Here is a 25,574-nt window from a genome sequence, read left to right as displayed (position 1 = left end):
TGTACAGCATATTGGATCACCAGGGCCTAGCCTCAATCAAACTACCAAAGCAAGGAATCTAGATTAGGTGGATCAATGCAAGGTTGAGGTCAACGTCTCTTTGAGTGCGTGTGATAATGATAACGATAATGAATGAGGACATTTAAGGCACGGGGCTGCTCACGCTCTTGCGGTCTCTAGTTAAGAGTGTACTGAAGTGAGCAAAATGTTCAACTCCAACGGTCCCTCTGATCTCTCTCCACTTCCCCGGTGCCCCCGCAGAGATAGACCAAAGAGAAGCACTCCTTAATCAAAGTGCATTGGATTAGCGAGGAGCGGCCGGGAAAACAGAACATCACAGAGATATCTCCTCGCACCCATCAGACGGATTGGAAAACAAGTCGAATCACAGGAACCACCACTTCAAATGATTGATCCGTGACCCCGAAATAAAAGGATGGCATTTTAATCTTTCTGTTCTTCTTGTTTGGCATGTATCAAGGTCTGCTGTGTGTGTGTGTGTGTGTGTGTGTGTGTGTGTGTGTGTGTGTGTGGATGTGGATGTGAATCAAGCGTTGCAGGTGTGCATGCGCTATGTCTGAATGTATGTCAGGCAGCGTGGGTGCATGTGTACAGTATGTATGCGTCGCAGAGGTGCACTCTGGTTTCCATGCAAGACCATATATGCGGCCTCTAAATATACTGTGCCTGTGCGTGCTTGTTTAGATTGCTTTTCTGGATATATGGCGTCATTAGCCCACGGAGCCATGTGTGCAACGTCCCCCGGAGAGCCAAAGCAAAGTCATATTTTATTAATACACCTGCTGTGTGGCTGTATCACTCTCTTATAGACCTGCACACAAGCTGACACACAACTCTGTCCACATCATGCATATTTAATAACCTGGGTGTACTCAGCAGCAACTTTTGCTGTTTTCTGTGTGTGTGTGTTTTCAAACATTAGTGTGTTTAAGATGGGGCAGGAGCGGCTCAGGAGGTAGAGCCTCTGCCTGGGGAAATGAAAGGTTCCTGCAGGTTCCATCGCCCACTTTGTGTCAAAGTGCCCTTGAGCAAGACACTGACTGCATGGACCCCTACGTATAACTGCTCCCAATTAGCAGGGTGCATGCGTTTGCTGTCAGTATGTGTGAATGGGTGAATGTAATTTGCAATGTAAAGTGCTTATATAAATGCAGTACAAAGGCATTATTAATGCAGCCCATGTACTACTACGGCCACTCTGTATAGGCTTGTTTAAAATGACAATTATTCATCGGATCAGATTCAGGAGTTTCCGTCCGCCGTGGTCCGAAAACCCACCTTTTCAGAATCCATTTTAGCCCGTAGCACTTGCCCTATAGCCTCGATGACCTTACAGACAGGCGGGTGTGCAATGGCTCGACTTATGTAAATTGGATAGCAATTTATCTAGACATAGCACTATAGACTATAGTGTATACGCATAGTTTCATTTAGATATCCCACTGTTAGGTTCTTATAGCTTACGTATGGTTCTATTTTTTTAAGAGCATGTTCTAAATGCCTAAATTGTACGAGTTTATTCTAACAACAATCGGTGATGCTATAGGAATTTGTTTTGGTGCCTATAGCCTATATACTCAGAGAGGAATGGCAACACATAACACCAACAAAATAGAAATATTTGTAGGCTATACGTCGTATTTTGTCAGGTTAGAACAACAGTAGTGTAGGTCTACGGACATCGTTAAAAGTGATTGTCTTGCAGTGAACATATGACATAAATATACAAATATCCTAAAGGTAAAAAAAAAAACACATTATGTGGTGGGTCAGAAATAGGCTCTATAGCTCATATTAAGGGGCATATATATAGGCTACTGTGCATCTTATGTAAGAGCTTATTGTCTGAAATTATATGTTTTTCATCCAGTGCCTATCGCCCTCAACAAGGTTAATACTGCCATCATGTGGCTCGGGGAAGTAAACATTCAGTATCTAAATCAAGTTGCCTTTATTCATTGTGTGCGCATGCGAGTGTGTGCGTGCAAGCATGCACGTGCATGTCATGTGTGTGTGTATTGGGGGCCCAGGCTATGCACTAAAGGGGGGCTGATAGTGAAGTATAGTGCCAGTGCTGACACTAAAGTATGTGTCTTTTCTAATGAGATGTATTGGCCTCCAGATGTTCCTAGTTATGGAGATGTGTGTCGGAGATTTAGGAGTGTGAGACCTCAGACCTGCACCCTGTCAGAGTCACAGAGGGGTGCTGTTTTACTGTCTGACCCCATCCCAGAGGTGGCCTCTTAACCTGTAGGTATAACACCAATAGCTCCATTCACTCACACACACACGCACGCACGCACGCACTCACGCATGCACGCACACACACACACACACCAATTTCACATGACTCATAGCGTACCTCGTGACAATTTTGTGTATTAACATTTAATGCACATGTAAAATGTAACAAGTTTAAAAACAGGTGGGTTGCACACATCCAGTCCCTCGCTGGTGCTGCTGGACAATAGGTAGATACAGTTTAAAAGTTATAGGGCTCCATTTTCGTCACCGCTAAACCCCTTATCCCTAAACTTCTTTGCCTTTTCTCTTTTTACTATTTTGCATATATAACATTTTTGAATAGTTAAAATAGCCAGTCTACAAGCTCACAATGTGTCAATGTAGATTGCCTAGTTGAACTATTCAAAATTCAAAATAGTAAAAAACAAAAGTAAAAAAAAAAGAAGGCAAAGACGTTTAGGGATAAGGGGTTTAGCGGTGACGAAAATGGAGCCCATTGTCTGCACACAGCTCAGCTCCACAGTGTACTGTATGTGTGTATATGCATGGTTGGCCTTCTTCAGGTGAATTCCCCTTGAAACTGCCAGTGTTCTTTTTTTTCTTTTCTTTTTATAAATGAAAGGACAACCAAGGGTTCAGGTAAAAGATGAGTGTTAAACATTTCTCATTTGCTGCATTCTTTTGTTTTAACGATTTTCGCCTGGGGTCTAGTAGGACTACAGTAAATAATAATAAAGAAATTGCCGTAATTTCTTTTACAAAAATGACATATTTAGCCACTTGTTCGAATGCCCCCACCGCCCTGTCAAAATTAGCTAAAATGTTAAAACGAGGGGAAAAAAGCAGCAAATGAAAAAAAAATTACGCTCATCTTTTACTTTCTCTAATAACAACCTAAAACATGAACCTTGGTTGAATAAACAAAAACAAAGTTGTCCTTTAAGTACTGTGCAGCAGAGCTGTGTGTGTGTGCGGACTTCTATCTTTTAAACAATGTAATACATACGTATACAAAAATACAAATGGAATGTTTAAAAAGGCAAGCAAATATATCACATATATACAAAGCAATAATGTGAATACGATATGCATCATCCTGCAGGAATGAATACATTACATTCCCCACAGCAATAATTCTTTGTGTTCCACTTATTGAAGAATAGGTGGCAACGCCGTCCACCCATTTCCTAAATCCAGTTTATATGGTCCAGCACATTTTCATAGTGACGTCACACAGAATCCCACGAAAATACAATACGCCAGTGCAAGTGTGTTCAAATATCACAAATACCGTATTAATTAACCACATGAACCCTATCGTACCTATTCCGGGCATGTCATCATCACAGGCGAACATTTCGGCAAAAATACAAATAGGTGAACATTTGGTGAAAATGGCACATCTACAAGCTCACAACACATCCGCAATCCGAACTTGTGGATCGGTAATTTTCATTTTACATACAACAAAGTATAGAGTTTACATGGTTAACAATTTGCTCGTCTCACAGCAAGATTGTTTAACTTAATTGGCTCAGAGTGACTGCGGGACTTTACATATTAAAAGGGAAATGGTCTCCATCTTTTATCTAAATCCAAACAACAGAAAGTGCTAATTGAGCTGTGTCTTGAAGACCCGGGAACCAGTGCTGTTGTCTGGTAGCCAGTGGTGGAAAGTAACTAAGTACATTTACTCAAGTACTGGCATTTGTATATTTTACTTGAGTATTTTCTATTTCCAATACTTTTACTTCTTTGTTTTTTTTCACTTCTACTCCAGTACATCACAGAGGCAAATATTGTAGCCTACTTTTACTCCACTATTTATTTGAAAACCTTAATTACTAGTTACTTTATTAGGTACTTTGATTATTATTACAAAACATAGCCTATATTAACCACTCAGCCCTATACATTTCGGCCATTTGAAAATAGCTGATCTACAAGCTCACAATGCACATCTGCTATTTTCAAAACATTTGTATAGATTTGAAAACTTGAAATGGGACATTCTGCACAACGAGTACTTTTAAATTAAGGTACATTTTGATGCCAATGTAAGTATACATTTTGAATTCCAGACTTTTACTATATGGTGACGCGAGGTTGGGTCCCCCTGCCTGCAGCTCAGATGGCGGACTGTATCTTGGTCAGGTTCCTCTGGTGCATGGTGTGGTGGTGCATCAGCTCAGATGGCGGACTGTATCTTGGTCAGGTTCCTCTGGTGCATGGTGTGGTGGTGCATCAGCTCAGATGGCGGACTGTATCTTGGTCAGGTTCCTCTGGTGCATGCTGTGGTGGCGCATCAGCTCAGATGGCGGACTGTATCTTGGTCAGGTTCCTCTGGTGCATGCTGTGGTGGCGCATCAGCTCGTCGGAACGAGCAAACTTCTTCAGACAGTTGGACCAGCGGCAGGTGAAGGGCCTCTCGCCTGACCAGGAGGTAGATAGACAAGAGAAATAGCATTAAGTCATTGCTTTTGAGCGTTCAGCATCTGGGTGGGTGGGTGGGTGGGCGATATGGTGATAAATATGTCTCCACGATATGCTTTTTCCAGAGATATCGTATATATTGCGATAAAATGAATTCACATTCTATGATTTGCCGTTCTGTACCTTAATTTATACTTCTGTGGAATGATGGTTTTGTTTGACAAAAATAATGTGCGTTTTGGTCTAAATGGTCGGTTACACCTTTATATTTTAGTTTATCTTGTAGGTGTTTGTGCTGTTAACACTTTTTATGTCCCGGCGAGGTATAATGTTCCATTACTACCTCGCGCTAATAAGTCTGATCTCTCTTTAGAAGTGTTAGGATTTAGACACAATAGCCAGTTTTGTCGGCCCGTAAACAAAGAAGTGAATGGCTGCGCGCATGCGCAAAACATGCCCGGGAGAGCTGAGCAAGGTGTTGCCGATAGCAACGGCCGCTGTGAAAAAATGGAATTTAGCGTTTTATACCATTAAAAAAATGACCTAAAGACGTCTCCAGACGTCCTGGGTCTCCTACGGGTGTAATTATAGAGATGTGTGGGGACGTCCTGGGCACAATAAGTGTAAAAAATAACCATAAAAACCATGAAAAAGAATCATAATATTGTGTATCGTGATTCTGCTTTAAAAAACATCTTGATATAATTTTTTTCCCATATCGCCCACCCCTACCTAGTTCAGCATCTTGAACTCTCAATAACAGAAAACTGTATACTTAGATAGCCTAATGGTGGTGACAAAACAACTGTCTCAAACAAACTTAAAGCTATTCAGTTCATGTTGACGATACGAAACAAAATAGTGAGAAGTAGAAAATGAAGGTAAACTCACTTGTTTTACCTGTATGAGTCCGAGTGTGAGTCTTAAGGTGGTCTGACCGTGAAAACTTTCTCTGACACGTCTCACACTGAAAAGGCTTCACTCCTGTACACACACACACACACACACACGCACACACACACACACACACACGCACACGCACACGCGCACACAGGCAGAGGTGTTTGTGGAGGACACAGAGTTGAGTCAGAGTTGAGAAACAACACGAGGGTGGAGTAAAGGGTCAGAAGTTTAAATAACGAGATCGCGTGATGACACACTCGGCATGTATCATTTCAAACACGTCTGAGTGACTAATATAATTATGAGACAGCAGCACACGTGACACAACTCATTTGCACAAATGTAGGGCTGATTACTTTTTGGATTAATCGATAATCATTTTATAATAGTTTTTATTTTTTATCAACGAATCGATTCTAATTATTCTAATTCTAATTAATTGTTTATCATCAACTAAATCGATTAGTCTGATTAACCACTATTTCTTTGTTGTGTACATGTTCAATGGTGCTCACAACCCAACGCCTTGTGAACTTATATATATATTTTATAAATAATAGATTAAATCGATTAGTTCAATATAACTGTTGCACCCGTACACAAATGTAGCTCAAAGTCTATCTAAAGGTGACATGGTGAGAGTAGGTTAGGTAGGTTGGTTGATCACAGCATAACAGTATACCTGTGTGTCTGCGCTGGTGTCTCTTCAACTGGTCTGATCTGGAGAATCTGCGTCCACAGTCCGTGAAGTCACACTGGTAGGGTTTCTCTCCTGAAACAACATCATCATCAGCACAGACAGTGGTGGATAAAGTACTCGATTGTTTTACTTAGTAAAAGTATCAATACTGCAATATAAAACTACTCCAATACAAGTAAAAGTCCGGAATTCAAAAGGTACTTGAGTAAAAGTACAAAAGTGTTGGTATCAAAATGTACTTAAAAGTACCAAAATAGAAAGTAATCATTGTGCAGTATTGTGTATTTTCAAATGGCTGAAATGTATATAGGACTGAAGTGGTTAATGTAGAGTGTAATAATACATGTGCAAGTAAATGAGCGTCACTCCTGTCACAGACATGCACAAAGCAAGTTCAGTCAGGAAACTCAGTGCAGTTGCTGCCGGCCGTTCATTGGGCCGCCTCTGCGCCTCAGCATCACATTCTCATTCATGTGATTCACTTCATCCAATTACAGCTTCATACCGGCTATTTAAACTGGAAGTTTGCACTGCTCATCCTGCTTGCTTGCTGCTGCACACTGATACTGCTGCGCTGCTGTCTGCTTAAACCTTTGCTGCTCACCCTCCTCCACCCCAGCTACCACCTGTCGTTTTGGATCTGCTGATTAGGTACGAGGGATTCGGAGTCCCTATGGTTGGGACTGATGCCTAAAAACCTAAAAAGCAGATCCAATCACCTAACAACGCCATGAAATAAAAAGTGTTAGTAGTAGAATAAGATATTACGTAAATGTCACCTGTGTGTTTGCGACCGTGCATCTGTAGATGGGACAGTTTGAAGTATCTCTTGCTGCAGCCGGGATAGGCGCACACAAAAGGACGCTTCTCGTTGGTCTCTGATGATGACCTCATCACTGGGGGAGGAGCAATGCCAGGTACACGACGAACATCCTGGAAGAAAGCAACACGTCATGAGGGCTGGGAAAGTGTGTGTGTGTGTGTGTGTGTGTGTGTGTGTGTGTGTGTGTGTGTGTGTGTGTGTGTGTGTGTGTGTGTGTGTGTGTGTGTGTGTGTGTGTGTGTGTGTGTGTGTGTGTGACTCAAACCTGAAGTCCTCTGAAGACACCATGTGTGTGTATGTGGTACTGGGCGCTGCAGCTCAGAACCATGGGGGCGGTGGGGTCAGTGTCATAGGCTGTCCCATGACTGCTGTATGGGGGGAAAGAAAAGACGGTTCAATTCAAAGTCTTTATATGGTGGGACGGACCAAGGGGCCAGTGAGGCTATTCAACGTTGAAGCACTGGGCCCTAGTGGTAGGAGGAGGGACTACAGGCGGACCCGTGCAGCTGGGCTTTAACATTGAGCGCTCGGTTGCACTTCCGCATTTGACCACCAAAGTTTGGTGGTCAAATGCGGAAGTAGACGTTCTGAGACGGTACTTCCGGCAGTCTTCCGGGTGCTTCAAAACGCCACTGAGCAACTTCCACTGACATGAATATCTGGGGGGGGCGGAGCTTCGTGCCAGTTCAGTCTCTATCCTTTTATATACTCTATGGGTGGGACGGATGGACGGACGGACGGACGGACGGACACTATTTGTGCTCTTATCCTCTTCCTCACGGCCCTTATGAACCTCTCCAGAGTCCATACACTACAGCAGGGGTTCTCAGCGTTTTGGCCGGGGAATGGCCATGTCTCGCGACCCCCGCCCTGCCCCCCGGCCCCTCCCCACCCCCAATACAAATTGACCACTACAATAACCTTAATAATAATAATAGAGAAAATACATGCTTGCTTCTAATAATTAGGGTGGGACTCATTTGCAAAGGACAATTTCATGTACTGTAGGCTTATTTGACTCTGAGAGTACTATAATGGAACCAAATTAATCTGTTGGTCCATTTGGTTCCATTTGTACACTCTGGGCAGATTCACACTGAGTCAGTTTGATTCAAACTTTTCCTGAATATGATTGCCTGGTCCTCGCTGCATGGCCATGATTCACATTGGCCTCGATTCTTCCACGCAAGTACACTTCATTCAACTGTATTCAATGCTTGCACATTGCAGCTATCCGTATCCGAGTAAACTTCATTCAACTTCATTCAACTGTATTCAATGCTTGCACATGGCAGCGATCCGTATCCGAGTACACTTCATTCAACTGTATTCAATGCTTGCACATGGCAGCGATCCGTATCCGAGTACACTTCATTCAACTGTATTCAATGCTTGCACATGGCAGCGATCCGTATCCGAGTACACTTCATTCAACTGTATTCAATGCTTGCACATTGCAGCGATCCGTATCTGAGTACACTTCAATCGGTCCCGGGTCTACCTCCATGCGGTTGGGTGATCCGCTCCCGGGAACGGTGCGCAGCATTCACACTAACCACAACATCTGCCAAGTGGTCCCGAGTGCACATCCGGGACCATAGTGTGAATCTGCCCTCTGAGTTACAGACCCTGATAAGGGTCCAATTGGTTCCCGACTATCTATCATTTAGCTGCAGGGGACCCCATGGAACTCCCTAAAGGGTGTGTGTGTGTGTATGTAGGTGTGGGGAAAAGAAGACCTCGGTCATTATACGTGGATGGATGGGGCACTGCTGCTCGGGCAGATACAGCAGTGTAGCAGAGTAGGGGAAAGTTCTAGCCTGATTATCAGACTGTAGCTTTCTTGAAGCTCAGTCCACTCAGAGAGTGGGTGGGGTCTTTGGGCTGGATCCAGGCTAGGAAAGTTCAGTGACAAATATTATACCCCGGTCCCCGACAACTATTTTCTGATTCCACTCCCAAATGTGTCCAACCAGAACATCACTTCACTTGATCAATATATACACACACCACACACTTTGAACAGTCACAGACTTCGTTCCGGAGAGGTCCTTCGGTCTAAAGGCCTGGTCTACGGTACATTGATTGGTGTGTGTGAGACAGAACTCACCTTTTCATGGAAGATGCAAGCGGGTTCACTGGATTCCATGCTACACACTCCAGCTGAGATGCCATTTGGTACAGGCTGTCACTACAACATACAAACATAATGGTGCTGTGAGCTATATCGTTATCGGGATTGATACACCAGAAGTGTCTTAGTATGGTGTTGAACCACCTTGAACACTTTTTATTACCATGAACCGTTTCAGTGAGTCTTGGCATATAGTGCGCAACCCTTTGGAACTACTGGAGGGATGGAACACATTCTAACAATATCATTCATTTTGTGTTTTGACACCCACATAGGTGTTGAATTGGCCTGAAATCTGGTGACTTCGAAACAGACGATTCACAACATGTTCATACTATCTGCAAATCATTCCGTGAACCCTTGTGCCACGAGGCAAGGATTCACAAGGCGTTGTCATCCTGCAAGTTCCCCCCCTCCCGTTAGTAATGCAGGAGCATCTAGACCGTGTGCGGGAGAGCTGGCGAAAACTCCTGGGAACTCAGATTATCGTGGAAGAGGGCCACTCCCATCGGGATAGAAATGCTGTAGGAGGCTAAAGTTCAGGTCACTCAGAATAACTTTGGGGACAAGTTGACCCCAAAACCATGCCAGGAAAATACCCCTCACAGCATAACAACATAACATCAACAGCATGACTGGACCCCCTCACTGTCAGGGTCAAGCATTCAGGCATGTACCATTCTATTGGTGGACTACGCCACTCAAAAACCCCCAAAAAACAGCTTGACATATATTGGATATAATGTGTGTGTGTGTTTGTTTGATTGATTGAGCTTGCATGGCCAATGAGGAGATGGCATTGAGGGGAAATCCAAATGGTTGTCCTATTAACACTGTGTCTGCCCACCCCACTCCTCTGCACAGAAAAGTGGACTGTGTGCCATTCTTCAACGTGGTGGATCACCCCCCCCCCCCACCACACACACACACACACACACAATGTGTTGAATGTACAGCAGACAGGGTTGAGTGGATCCGTGCCTAGCACACCACGGCCCAGTGTGTATGACATCACTCTGTCCTCAGTATCATTAGGAGTAGGAGGGAACCAACCCGCTTCGGGGGAATTCTGGAACGCTTTTTTCCTCCAGAAGTCCTTGACGGGGAGCGCTCTAATCAGCCATGACCTATGTCCTATCCTATGAAACTATGGTAAACTCACTGAGAGACTTACTGACATCTCATACTGTGTGTGCGTGTGCGTGTGTGTGTGTGTGTGTGCACGCGCATGTGTGTGTGTGTGTGTGTGCTTGAGGGTTTCCAGTACATGCATGACTTCTAATAGCAGAACAGTCTTATCCCATACGTTGCACACCCTCCTCTTATCAACTGCTGTTCCGGTATTTTGGTTTCAAAAGGTTCCCCCTCTCCGGAAAAATAAAAAAATAAAAAAGCTGTGGCATTCGGGGAATGTAGTCCCGATTTCATGATGTTTTGATGATTAAACAAAAAATAAGTTCAGAGAGAGTCACCCCCCTTGTCTGGTTTCTGGTTAACCTAGGCTACCTTATTTCCGTTATATGTCATTTGTAACAATTACTTCCCCCCCCCCACCCCCAGCTATTTCTTCTCCTTTGCTTTATTCTCTCTCCTTCTCCTCTGGGTGGAGTCATCCAGATCGGCAGTAGATCACCCTGTGTTTGTTTTGGCCTGCTGAGCACCAGTGGGCAGCACTTAACCTCGGAACAGATCAGACTTCACGATCCAGACTGTGCAGCAGAGCCAGAGCCAGACGCAAGGCTTAACGCAGGATCACCAGAGCGTGTTTACGGCTTTAAAATAACCTACACAGAGGAACCGAGTGAATACGTTGCATGTGGTGTTTGTGGAAAGAATCTTAAGAGTATTGATTTGATTGACGAGAAGGGGGAAAAAAGTTGGATAATGGAAGTGGGATACGTATGCTGGCTAATAGCACTGGAATATGAAAAGAGTGATGTTAGCAACAGCCAACAAACAAGTGTTGTTGGGCTCACAGACACAAACTGCCATGCAGACAACTTGGCAGTGTCGATTTCGTCGACTACCTTTTTTCACTGACGAAAACTAAATGAAAACTAAGCTATGGTGACTAAAACTAAGACTACATTTATTGACAATTTCGTCAACAAATAAAAACTAGACTAAAATGTTAGGAAGGGACTAGTGGACAAGAGATCCAGTAAGTCATTTTACACTTGGTTGCATGCTGAAAATAGATGATCTACATTCTACAAGCTCAAGCGCGACGCGTTGTGAGATGGTAGATTGGCTATTTTCAGCAAGTGCAGTCATTACGATGGCATCAATGCCGGCCCTACAAAACACATTTTAGTCGACTAAATCAACTGTAGATTTAGTTGACTAAAACTAGACTCATTCATAGTCTGGATTTTCTTTTTTTTGTTTTGGTGAGGCCGAGAGGGGTTTGGCTAAAGGAACCTGGTTTGGAACAGGAATAAAAAAAATGGCCGCTGGTTCCGTGAAAGTACCGCGGTTCCAAGAATCTAGAACGGAACCAGTTCTAGAACCAAAGTTATTTGGGTGGCTTCAGAATAGTTTACAGACCTGTAAAAGAGTCCATTTGGAGCCCCCTCAAGGAACCCTTGAGGACCACATCCACATTATGTATAAATGGGTTTACAATTCCCCACATTCAGACACACATTTTGAATGTTATGGGTGTTTTTGAAATACCCTTAGATTTGTGGTTCCCAAAGTGGGGTCCGGGAACCCCCAGGGGTCCTTGAGGGAGTTCCAGGGGGTCCCCAGCTAAATGATAGTTTGGAACCAAATGGACCCTTATGGGTCTGTAACTCAGAGTGTACAAATGAAAGGGTCCATTTGGTTCCATTTGTACACTCTCAGAGTTAAATTAACTTATATTTGACAATATAAATAGGGGTCTCAGAGATAGAATGCCATTAAATGGGGGTCCGTAGTCCGTAGCCTATAATGCATGTCAAACTGGGGGCCCTTGAAATTAAACAGGTTGAGAATCACTGCTAGAGCCGTAAAGAATCTTCTCTTATCTTCTCCCTGGCATAATTATCTTTTCATATGGGGGTCCGCGGGCAAATTAGTGTCAATTTTGGGGGTCCTTGGCATGAAAAAGTTTGGGAACCACTGCCTTAGATGACACAATGTTATATAGCGGCTTGCAGCATTTTGATTGATTGAAGTATTTATTAACAGTTTGCAGAATTACAGTACATTTTAAGCACAACTCCGATACAAAAACTGTTAAAGGTATATTCAGTGATTTGACTTGATAATTCAAATATCACTTTTTTCTTTTTTTCTGGATAATCCTCCCTACTATAGAGTGTGCTGACCATATAAGGAGTTCCTCCCTGTCCCCAGTGAGCCCCTGGGGTCAAAAAACCCTAGTTTCAGTTTTGGTGGCGGGTGGCAAAGCCTTCATCCAATCAGGATGAGAGGGGCCTTCCTCCAATCATGATCGAGTGGGGGCGGGCCTTGGTGCACATGCTGTTGGCCTGTTGCACTTCCCCCCCACTGTAGAGCGTGCATGTGCACATTTTGTTACCGGGGCGGACTGGGTGGTTTTCCAAATCACCCAAATCACTGAATGCTCCTTTAACTTTGAGTGGACGACACCATAAAGCATTACACTTGTTTACAAGAGGGCCCATCGTTTTCAATTCATCATAACATTTACATGCACTTCTACAGTATAGCCAAAAACAGGAAATCGTCATAAAGGAGGTAAAAAGGGGGAAAAACATATACAGTGAGGGGAAAAAGGGGTGGGTGGGGGATTCAGGTTTTACGGGGGCCAGTTTTGAATTGCAGCCGTCCGTAGGTGCCCTTTGAGAGCGGTTTTCAAAGAGTCAAGGGATTTGCATGTCTTAACTCATTTTGGGCGGGAACCCCTTTTGGTGTTTTAAGCAGTATGTTATACTTTAGCTATTGAAAAATAGCAGATCTACAAGCTCAATGTAGGTCTGCTATTTTTGAAAAATAGTGAAAATGTAGTGCAAATCTTTGAATATATATTCTTTCAGAGCCAACGTTTTTAACTATTTGCTTCTGGGGTGTCCCTGGAACAACATATTTTCAGATGGGGGTCGGCAGCCAAATACATATAATCTTGGGGGTCCTTGACATGAAAATGTTTGAGAACGACTGACAGAAAATTGTCAGGATTTAGAAGACATTTGTAGAATTGTTCCCAGGTCTAATGACAGTTGGTAGGGCGTTCCACATTTTTGTGGCATAGGAGCGACATTGATTTTAATTTAGTCCCTTGTTTGTGCCGAATGGGGGTTGCACACGGTTTGTTGAACTCCCTAAAGCAGCGTATACAGTATATACCTGTTGTAGTTCCTTAGAAGCAGAGCTTGGCTGCTCGGACAGGACTCTGGAGGGTTGTGGCAGCCGAACATAGGAGGGGGGGCTGGATACTGTTGGTCAGCTGAGGAGAAAAGTGTCACAGTTCAATCAAATAAACAATGTCAAGCCCCAAACAATATCTGACATATAAGGAAAGGAGGAAGTCTGCACACCGTTTTGAATGCTCCCAAAATCATTTATTATACCAAAGCGGTAAAGAACGCACGCACGCACGCACGCACGCACGCACGCACGCACGCACGCACGCACGCACGCACGCACGCACACACACACAATTAAGCATGCAAAACAGTATGCAGACTTCTCTTTAGTTTATCTCTTTTGTTCGAGCACTATTTTCTTGGATGTACCTCCTGACCACCAAATATCTGACATACGCACGCACGCACGCACGCACGCTCAGAGTAAAAAAAAACACATTTCCTCCACACTTATAGACACTCTCTCAGGCCGAGCACTGTGCAAACGGACACGTGCACGTGGACGTTTCAGAGAAGAGCACAAGGCAATCAGAAACGGTGCTCCTTTTCAGGTTCAAGTATTCTATCGGTCCCCAGACAATATGTTGACATTTCAAACAGTCTCGCATAAAGCTGCTTCCTCCAGTTATCACTCACAAAGCCGTTAGCCATATGGGGAGGGAGAGAGAGAGAGAGATGGGGAGGGAGGGGAGAGAGAGAGAGAGAGAGAGAGAGAGAGATGGGGAGAGAGAGAGAGAGAGAGAGTATATAGCAATATAGCAATTTCAATATTGTTCTGATATGATAAATGATGAGTTTCATAATAACTTGGTTGATGCGTCATCAGGGAGGGTTATTTTATCTTATCATGAGTCAATGTGGTGACCAGCACTTCCACAGAATACTATATGATACACCCAGCAGTGGTTCTCAACCAGTGGTCCGGGACCACTGGCTGATTTGTAGAATCTGGTGTCACACGTCTAAATGGGTTAAGGACAACAAAATATTCAAAGTCTTGGATCTGAGAGTCTAAATCTCATCAAATGGTGGTCCGTGGCTTTCATGCAGAATAAATAATGGACCTTTGATGTGAAAAGGGTTGAAAAGCGTGTAGTGGCATAGACAGCAAAGCGTACAGTAGATACTTACCCATGTTGCTCTGCGGTGGTGACATGGTGTCCTCATGTTTGACATACAGTATTCACATACAGTAGGTACTTACCCATGTTGCTCTGCGGTGGTGACATGGTGTCCTCATGTTTGACATACAGTAGTATTGACATACAGTAGATACTTGACATACAGTAGGTCCTTACCCATGTTGCTCTGCGGTGGTGACATGGTGTCCTCATGTTTGACATACAGTAGTATTGACATACAGTAGATACTTGACATACAGTAGGTCCTTACCCATGTTGCTCTGCGGTGGTGACATGGTGTCCTCATGTTTGAAGGACAGGGTGCTCAGCTGTGGGCTGTGGTGAGACGGAGTGTGGCCATAACTGGGGGTGGTATCCAAACCCACAGCTCCATAGCCTGGGGAATGAATGAATGAATGAATGTATTAGTGAATTAATTTCATTGCGTTTTAGTCATATTTTAGCCATCTCAAATGCTTTAGTGTTAGTCTAGTTTTAGTCGACTAAATGTCATAAGATTTTGTCGACTAAAATGTGTTTTGGCGGGCCTTCATGGCGTCGTATAATGCCTGATTTTACACTTGGTTGCACTCTGACAATAAGCAGATCTACACGCTCACAATGCGTCGCGCTGCGATGCGTTGTGAGCTTGTGGATCGGCTATTGTCAGAGTGCAGCCAAACATAAAAGGACTTCTCTTTTAGTTTTCCTGTCCACTATAGAGTCCCTCCCTAACATTTTAATAACATTATTTGTTGAGTCATAGTTTTAGTCATCATAGCTTCGTTTTTTTATTTGGTTTTTATTCCGTTTTCCCCAGTGAAAAAAGGTTAGTCGACGAACATTTTTCGTCATAGTTTCAGATCGCCAAAATCAACACTTTAACCCATTTTGGATGGGAACCCCTTTTGGTGTTAGCATTATGTTATGCTTTAGCTATTGAAAAATAGCAGATCTACAAGCTCATAGCTACGGGCTTGTAGGTCTGCTATTTTTGAAAAATCGAAGAACAGTCAGGATGTAGAAGACATTTTCAGAATCTGATCTCAGATCAAAATGGGTGAATGAATGAATGAATGAATGAATGAATACGAGTGCAGGCAATTATAGGCCTATTATATTGTGAAGAAAGCCTGTGTGATTTAATGCCCCATACATTTGTGAGGCAGACTAAAGCTTCCTCTCCTTCTATCTAGGCCCGGTAGGGCCTCCTCGTCCTTGGCAGGGCTGCAACTCTGAGCAGTTTATCAATCCACTAAATCCTCTTTCACTGGAACAAATTGTTGCTTTCTTCTCTCTTTGGCCACGGGGGATTTCATATTTATGATATAGTGGAAAATAAAATGTGGCTACGCTGCAATAGAAATATTTGTTTAAAATGGGTGCTCAGCACTGCATGCGAAACCAATTTAAGGACTAACAAATGTGATAAAATGAAAACTATTGGGAGTACAAATGTACTCCCAATAGTTTTATTATGTAAAAAAGTGTTATTATTGCAATTACAGTATTATAACAATGTGCAATGATGATTACGATGTAACACAATGTAGTTACTATAAAATTAAACCTATTACTACACTGAATACAAGACCATTTTAAGAATATCATGGTATTACTATGTTTTATTATAGTAATACCAGTTCAGTGGGTCAGTGTGTCCGCCCTGAGACCGGGAGGTCGGGGTTCAATCCTCAGACAAGAAAATATTATAAAAAGAAGATGGTATACACTGTCTGCCTTCCTGCTTGGCACTCAGCATCACGGGTTGGACTGAGGGTATACGCCCCTAAATCCAACCAAATACTAGCGGCATGTCCAGGGGGTCAGTGTAAGTAAGTAAGTAAGTAAGCCGAGCCTTGAGCCATGAGGCCCATATGGCCTATGTCCTGTTTCTGTAGTGTGAGGCAGCTTGATGTACAAGTACACCCCCTGGACATGACGCTATGTCGCAGGGACAGTTACCCCCAATCCAACCCTTGATGCTGAGCTGAGTGCCAAGCAGGGCAGGGAGGCACTGGGTCCCATTTTTCAGAGTCTTTGGTATATGACCCGGCCGGGGATCGAACCCCCGACCTCCCAGTCTCAGGGCGGACACTGAGCTGGTCAGTGTACTTGTACATCATGTCCAGGGGGTCAGTGTACTAGTACACTGACCGCACAGAATACAAAACTCTGATGCTGGCATTCAAAGCAACCAAAGGCATGGCCCCCCCATATCTCACAAGTATGATCGTACCCTACAAACCCTCCCGCGCACTCAGATCAGCCAACGCAGGGAAGCTGGAGGTACCTTCACTAAAAACGCCGGGACAACGCTCCACACGTCCCAAACTCTTCTCCCTTCTGGCTCCAAAACTATGGAATGCACTTCCCATCGCAGTCAGAACTGCAGCCTCACTCCCAATCTTCCGCCGTAGTCTGAAAACCCACCTCTTCAGACTCCACCATGGCCCGTAGCACTTGCCCTAGCCTAGCCCCTTAGATAGCACATTATGTAGACTTAGATAGTATTTTAAACAGACTTATAGCTTGTTACGTAGACAGCTCTAGAAGTGCACCTTATGTAGTCATAGCACTTTATAGTACACATTCACTTTTAGTCAGTCTTTTGCATACAATTGGATTTAGTTTTGTTAGCCATCTGAAATGTTTTAGTGTTAGTCTAGTTTTAGTCTAGTAAATATCGTACGATTTTGGTCGACTAAATCTACAGTTGATTTAGTCGACTAAAATATATTTTGGCAGGCCTTGATGGCGTCGCAATGGCTGATTTTAAACTTGGTTGCGTGCTGAAAATAGCTGATTTACAAGCTCACAAGAGCTTGTAGATCTGCTATTTTTAGCGTGCAACCAAGCATAAAATCACATCACGTCTTTTAGTTCTGCTGGATCTCTTTTCCACCACTGAAACGTTGCATTTAACAGTTGAAACAGTTTACACACAAACACTAACCTCGCCTCACCAGGCTTTCCACCTCGGAGGAAAGCCTGGTCTCCGTTACAAAAGTGCCGTGTTAACCGGTCTGGAGCGGATGATATCGCTACGTCATGTTGTAGTATTGTTTTGTAGTCATCAGGCAGGAACAATCATCCGGAACTTCCTTTTCCCTCAAACCGGAAGAATAACAATAAAAGCACTCGTAGCCTTCGGCTTTTATTGAGAAAAATCGGTTTGAAGGGAAAAGGAAGTTCCGTATGATTGTTGACTACAAAACAATACTACAACATGACGTAGCGATATCATCCTGTTGACTACAAAACAATACTACAACATGACGTAGCGATATCATCCTGTTGACTACAAAACAATACTACAACATGACGTAGCGATATCATCCTGTTGACTACAAAACAATACTACAACATGACGTAGTGATATCATCCTGATGACTACAAAACAATACTACAACATGACATGGTGATATCATCCTGATGACTACAAAACAATACTACAACATGACGCAGCGATATCATCCGCTCCCGACCGGATCATGAACCTGAAATTGAATGCTGCCCAGGCTACATAAACACTAGTCATCCATTATAATGTGTTGTCATGGGAACCCCAAAACTTCAAGCAGGCACCTCAGTCTGGCAATAAATACTGACACAGTGACACCACACATAATCTATACAGACAACCCCTCAGCCGGGAAGGGTGTGTGTGTGTGTGTGTGTGTGTGTGTGTGTGTGTGTGTGTGTGTGTGTGTGTGTGTGTGTGTGTGTGTGTGTGTGTGTGTGTGTGTGTGTGTGTGTGTGTGTGTGTGTGTGTGTGTGTGTGTGTGTGTGTGTGTGTGTGTGTGTGTGTGGTAGAATTAGAGAAATATACATTTATTGTGAGGAAAACTTTCCCTATTTTATACTAGCTGATGTACAAGCTCACAACGCATCGCAGAATAACGCGGTTTTGAGTTTGTAGATCTGCCATTTCTCTGCTATATTTTCATTTCAATGACGTCCCAAAGTCACAAGTGTGACTGCATACATATAGCACTACTGCATGATGGTGTGCGTGTGTGTGTGCGTCTGCGCGCGTGTTCGGAAGCCTAGCTGGGTGTGAGCTGTTTCTTGTCTTCCTTAAATCCCCGGCGCAGCCTGCACAACACAACATTGCTACCACTTCGTCAAAATCTACTCTCCACTGCGTGGGTAAACAAGACTCCTCTGAAAGTCTTACATGTCAGCAGTCACTTCCTAGACCCGGCCCTCTGAGTAATACACACACGACACAACCAAATCCTCAGTGTTCGTTTAACCCATTTTGACCTGAGATCAGATTCTAAAAATGTCTTCTACATCCTGACAGTTTTCTGAAAAAGCTATGTTTCTATGTCAGTCATTCTTCGATTTAAAAAAAATAGCAGACCTACAAGCTCGTAGCGCGCCACTCGGTGGCGCGCTATGAGCTTGTAGATCTGCTATTTTTCAATAGCTAAAGCATAACATAATGCTAACACCAAAAGGGGTTCCCGTCCAAAATTAACCCATTTAAGACTGAGACCAGATTCTACAAAATGTCTTCTAAATCATGACAGTTTTCTGAAAAACCTGTTTCTATATCAGTGGTTCTCAAACTATTTCATATCAAGGACCCCGAAAATGATATTATGTATTTGGCCGCCGACCCCCATCTGATGTGAGTGCGCAAATGGACCCTTTTACTGGTCCGTTTTGTTACATTTTGTAAACTCGATCTCGGAGATCATGCATGGATAAATAATGAACGCAGGATTTGACTGTGTAAAGGCAAACACACATTGAGCTACATCAGCTTTATAATATTTGTTTTAGTTTTTCCCCTATTATATGTCACAGAAGATACAATCATATCAATGACACAGGAAACGGAGAAATTAAATTTGAATTAAGATTAATAACGTCTTATTTCCTCTGGGTCGTTTTTGTGAGGTCAAGACTAGACGCCTCTTGGGTAAAGAATAAAAAATCCCCAAATACTAATGGGAGTAATAAAGCAAACTCATGACTTCAACTTATCATTTTAACAACAACAAAATATGGCATTATCCGAGACCTATGTTATAGTACATTCTCAATTTCTGTCCTGAAGATTTAAAGGCCATTATCTGGGGTTTTAATCATTTGTGTGTGCGTGCGTGTATGTGTGTGTGCGTGTGTTTGTGTGTGTATATGCGTTCATGTGTCCATTGTGTATTTATGGTTGAGAGTTAATTTGTTTAAGGAATGGGACACTTTCCAACCAGTACCAACCTAAATATACTATATGGCACGCACGCACGCACGCACGCACGCACGCACGCACGCACGCACGCACGCACGCACGCACGCACGCACGCACGCACGCACGCACGCACACACACACACATTTGCATTCACAAATTAGACACCATCAAGGACAATTCTTCATAAGCAACCATTGTTGTTCCTTCATCGTATTTTATGGCTCTCACGAATACAGATTATCAGCCAAATTGAAATCAGTGGGCAGGTTTTTCCCACGCCCTGTATAGCTGCCATGCCAAATCCATAACCTTGACTGTTCTGTCCTATAGTCAACATCGTCCTCTACACAAACACACAATATACGCAGTAGTACAGTATGTATTATACAGTCAGTCGTAATGGAAGTTTGATTCTACAAAAAACTCTATATATATATATATATTAGACTTAAAATCTGAAACCTGAGGAGTTAATCGTGAGGGTAATCAAAATTGCTAACACTCTATAGATATATACATGTATGTCTTGAAATATTGAATTTCAATATTCCCTTTCAATAATCACGTACACTATACAGTACAAAGGTGGGATACAAAAAATAAAGGCCAAATTAACACTCACTGCCAGATTATCAGTTTGGAAAAATGCTAAATGATCACTTCAACATGTACAGTGTTTGATATTTAATGATGCTTCAGTCGTAATGTTTCTGTGCCTTTTTGCCCGACAGTTTTCTCCATACTAGCATAACGACGTTTATTTTCATTTAGTTGAATAGAAGGCCAAAGGAAAAGAAGCACTTTGGGGTCAAGCTGAGTAGCAGCAGTGGATGCAACGCTGACTGGTCCATTTCTGACCCAATACACTGTGGCACATAACATGTAATAAACTCAAATGGGCATACATAATACATAATAGATACAGTACATTACAGCACATACATTTAAAGATGTACACTGCTTAACCCATTTTGGGCGGGAACCCCTTTTGGTGTTTTAAGCATTATGTTATACTTTAGCTATTGAAAAATAGCAGATCTACAAGCTCATGAGCTTTCTAGATCTTGTAGGTCTGCTATTTTTTTTTAATCGTGAAAATGTGCCTTAAATCTTTGAATATATATTCTTTTCAGAGTTTCAGTTTTTAACTCAAATCAACAAATTTTCAGATGGGGGGGTCGGCGGCCAATTACATATACTTTTTGGGGTCCTTGACATGAAATATTGAGAACCACTGATATAGAAACAAAAAAATACATTTTAAAAAGACATTTTTTAAATTTCAACGTCAGGCCTAAATGGGTTAAAGTCAGATAAAGGGCCCTTGGTAATACGTAGATTTAATTTGCATGATAGCATGACATAAGATCATTGAAATCCAAAAGAAGCGTTGAATGAGCAGTGAGCATGCAGAGACGAGCGGATGCTTACCTTGGTTCCTGGCCGCCGGTGGACTAGTGTCCACACAGCCGGGGAGGTAGGTTCCGTTAGGGAACACCCGGGGTCCACCGGGGGCACTGCAGGGGCCCGTGCCCGTGAACTGACCGGAGAAGTGCACCGTGAAAGCCCCCAGACCGCAGTGCGGGTCCTCCAGGGGGTCTGGGCTGCCGCCCCAGCCCGGCTCCTGCTTGATGAGAGAGTGATGATGATGATGATGATGCGACGGCAGAGAGCCGTAGGGAGAGCCGGCGGGGTGCAGGTCCAGGAGTTGGGTCCACTGTGAGCCCGCTGCGCTGCAGCCACCGCCGCCGCCGCCACCGCTCCCTGGCAAGGAGGGCACCGGAGGAGGCATCGGAGGTAAGAGGGTTAGGTCCCGAACGTCCGGCGACCCCATGGAGCCCAGGGCCCCGCCGCACGCCTCGGTCAGCATCTGAGAGAACGGACGGCCCGCAGTGGAAAGAGCTGCAGAGATCCTCCTAACACACTGAACCAACCAACCAACCAACCAACAAGGAGGCTCAAAACTAAAAAAATAAATAAAAAATAAACTATAAAAAAAAGAATCACACCCCTTTCAAAGCTTTGATTTAACAAGGCGTCTCCACAAAAGCGCAAAAAAAGGATGGAAAAGCCTGTGTTCTCCTCAGCACTCTGCAGTCTTCACAACAACACCACAACAAGAACAAACACCAGTGTCCATTAAGGAGCCATGTTTCTCTCTGTCCACTGGCGGTCCTTGTTGAGCGGTCAGTCGGTCTGCAGTGGTGACTATAGTGGTTGACTCTGGAGGCCAAATTCTGCATGGACAATGTAAAGCTCAAGTGCAATGGGTGTGCTGTGTGTTGCTGCACCAAGTGGGATAGTGTGGGGTAACAGTGCCTTGTCTCTGCCCTGAAGGCTCAAATACTGAGCCTTACTCACGGGGAGGTACGTGGGAGGAGCAAGGAGGACGTCTGGAAAAAAAGATGACTCCCTTTTCTTGTCCCCCAGCAGACATACTGTAAGACTGCAGCGCTCAGTAACTTCTGACTAATCACGGCCACGCATAGTTTTTATACATACTATATGTGTAGTGTTCCTATTGTCTGTGTGTACAAGTGTGCTTGTTTGCGTGCACTTGAGCGTGTGTGTGTGTGTGTGTGTGTGTGTGTGTGTGTGTGTGTGTGTGTGTGTGTGTGTGTGTGTGTGTGTGTGTGTGTGTGTGTGTGTGTGTGTGTGTGTGTGTGTGTGTGTGTGTGTGTGTGTGTGTGTGTGTTTTAGAGGGACTTTTTTAATTTAATTGAAATTAACCAGTTTGTAACCCAAATGTAAACGATAGCCCTGCCGTAAATGTCCAGATGGTTGGATACATTTTTCCACTTTTTCTTATCTGACGGACTGAGCTGATACAAAAAAAAGATGTGAGACTTCTGCCCATGTTTCTGTAAGAGAATGAACATATTCAACGTTCAAAAATGAGACCTGCAACATCAAATACATTGGGCTCTGCATTGGGCCTTATAAATATTAAATATTAAATATTTAGCATGAATTAATTCAAATGTATACAGCCCACTGTAGTTAAGTGTGGGAACCTTGTATTGCCTCAACGTGAATTCATTTCATCACCCTTTCTTTCTCATCATGACGTCCCTGAAATAATCACTCTCAGACTCTGCAATCATTATTCCAGTATGTTATAACACTTTGGTAATATAAAATAATTGTTTTTATTTATTCTATAATTAAAGCTATACTGTTAATAAAGGCTAATTAGTATTGTAGGCTGACAGAGGCTGCATGATGTTTAGTAATTTAGCCTGGGAGTAGTGCCATATCACATTAACTTATTTGTTGCAGTGAGGAGGGGCAGCTGAAATGAAATCTGACTGTGTGCGTGCGTGCGTGCGTGCGTGCGTGCGTGCGTGCGTGCGTGCGTGCGTGCGCATATGTGTGTTTAAGAAATAGAGGTTCTGACCTTAACTTAAACCTAGTGTGGAACTTCAGAGGAATGCAGTATCACAGAGAAGGTTTCAGCACAGCTGTTATGGCTCTTTGTATACCTATTGGGGGTTGAGTCATACTCCTCTCTTAAATGCAACGATAGCAACAACAGTATACTATTATATCATCTGTCGGGAGGAAACCACCTAACTCCATTTTTGAGGTTTTTGATTTTTTTTTCTTTTTTCATAAAATCGGTGCTATTGAACACCATTTACATCTGTGTGTTGGTTAAAATATTGAATCAATGGAATGTATTAAAAAAAAGCACTTGGACCCTCAAATTGTCTGATTGCACCAAACTCCACCCCCTCTCCCCCTCTTATGCAAGTAATTGACAATATGTAAAGTCACAATACCAACTTTGATGAGACAGTATTGCATTTTCTTAAAATAAATATATGGTTTTCTTAATTTCCTGAAAAACGAACATTTTTGAGTTTCTCCCCGACAGCAGGGATATGTAATATACTATTAAATGTTTTGTTTTGCATTTCATCTATACTATAATCGTCTCAAACCTATATATGATAATTGTACACATATATGCACGACACGCACGCACAGACACACGGACTGTGACACACGCACTGTGACACACACACACACACACACATGCACACACACACACACACACACACACACACACACACACACACACACACACACACACACACACACACACACACACACACACACGACACACACATTTTTTGTAACCCTACAAGCCTTGTAGCCTCGGAAACCCAGACGTTTTTATATAAGCCTTGTAACTGAGCTCATGCTTCCTTCAATGTATGAGGATAGAGCAGGCCGACTCTTTTCACCTGATAGTGAAGTTTCCCCAGTTGGACGTAGCGTGTGGAAGGAACACGTTATTCCAACCAGTTCCTTTCCCCTCCAACAGGCACCCCGGCTGGCCAGGGGGATGCCGTTTAGAGACCGGAACCGGATTACTGCATATTATTTGTGAGGGTACACGGGGAGAACATGCAATAGAGTATTGGATAGGCGCTGATGAGAGAGGAGGCCCCTGCAGGCCTGCAGTCCCCTCACTGGAATCGAACCTGGGACCTTCCAGCTGTGAGGCAAGGTTTTTTTCGTGTCCCTTTGGCACAGCGATTATACACCAGCGATTACACGTCTTTCAGCAGGAGAGGAGAGTCCAGCTGAAAACATCCTGATGTGGACTACGTGGTCACAATAACCTTGCAACACATCCTCAAATGTAAAGCCGCAGTCCGTAACTTTGTCTTACTTATCCAGGATTTGAACCCAGATGTTCACACGGGAGAGACCAACTGCTAGCCCAAGATGGTAAATGGTAAATGGTGCATTTATATAGCGCCTTTATCCAAGGCGCTTTACATAGGTTGTGCATTACATTCACCCATTCACACACACATTCATACACCGATGGCGGAAGAAACCATGCAAGGTACCAACCAGCACATCAGGAACAATTAGGGGTTCAGTGTCTTGCTCAAGGACACTTAGACACTAACTCTGGGGGAGCCCGCGTTTGAACTGGCGACCTTGCGGTTACCATCCGGAAACTCTACCCCTGAGCCACCGCCGCCCCATGCCAGCCACATGCAGTCCCTGCTTGGCTGGGGAGACCGGACCTGGATCTTTAGCCCAGAGGTTCTGCTTGGCTGGGGGAGACCGGGCCTGGCTCTTTAGCCACCGTGGTTCTGCTTGGCTGGGGGAGACCGGGCCTGGCTCTGTAGCTCAGTGGTTCTGCTTGGCTGGGGGAGACCGGGCCTGGCTCTGTAGCTCAGTGGTTCTGCGTGGCTGGGGGAGACCGGGCCTGGCTCTGTAGCTCAGTGGTTCTGCTTGGCTGGGGGAGACCGGGCCTGGCTCTGTAGCTCAGTGGTTCTGCTTGGCTGGGGGAGACGGGCCTGGCTCTGTAGCTCAGTGGTTCCCAAACTTTTTCACGTCAAGGACCCCCAAATTGATACTAATTAGCCCACAGACCCCCATTTGAAAAGATATGACAGGGACCCCCATAAGAGAAGATATTTTTACGGCTCTAGCAGTGATTCTCAACCCGTTTAATTTCAAGGATCCCCAGTTTGATATGCATTAGGCTACGGGCCCCCATTTAATGGCATTTCTATCTCTGGGACCCCCAATTTATATTGTAAAATCTAAGTTAATTTAACTCTATAACGGGCCCTTGGTTCCATTTGTACACTCTAAGTTACCCATTTGGTTCCTATAACTATCATTTAG

At 43.7% G+C, this 25,574-nt stretch overlaps 1 protein-coding gene across 3 annotated transcripts; it reads right to left on the bottom strand.

Annotated features, from left to right (window-relative positions):
- Positions 1 to 2,419: 2,419 nt before the first annotated feature.
- wt1b (WT1 transcription factor b) lies at positions 2,420 to 22,207 on the bottom strand. Of its 3 annotated transcripts, none has more exons than XM_079496912.1 (9): positions 21,348 to 22,207; positions 14,984 to 15,109; positions 13,572 to 13,671; positions 9,234 to 9,314; positions 7,389 to 7,491; positions 7,081 to 7,234; positions 6,284 to 6,373; positions 5,590 to 5,682; positions 2,420 to 4,697 (listed from the first exon to the last, which is right to left on the bottom strand). In XM_079496912.1, the coding sequence occupies exons 1-9, from the start codon at positions 21,784 to 21,786 to the stop codon at positions 4,576 to 4,578; spliced, it is 1,308 nt and encodes a 435-aa protein (XP_079353038.1). In that variant the 5' UTR covers positions 21,787 to 22,207; the 3' UTR covers positions 2,420 to 4,575. The 3 variants fall into 3 exon arrangements, with proteins under 3 accessions (XP_079353038.1, XP_079353039.1, XP_079353040.1); XM_079496913.1 differs by having other exon boundaries at positions 5,599 to 5,682; XM_079496914.1 differs by lacking the exons at positions 14,984 to 15,109; positions 21,348 to 22,207 and adding an exon at positions 14,723 to 14,757.
- Positions 22,208 to 25,574: the final 3,367 nt, after the last annotated feature.

Source organism: Electrona antarctica (genome assembly GCF_951216825.1).
Source record: "Electrona antarctica genome assembly, chromosome: 3".
Lineage (NCBI taxonomy): Eukaryota > Metazoa > Chordata > Actinopteri > Myctophiformes > Myctophidae > Electrona > Electrona antarctica.
The sequence above is the reverse complement of the archived record's forward strand: the minus strand, read 5'-3'. Positions and strand labels throughout refer to the sequence as shown.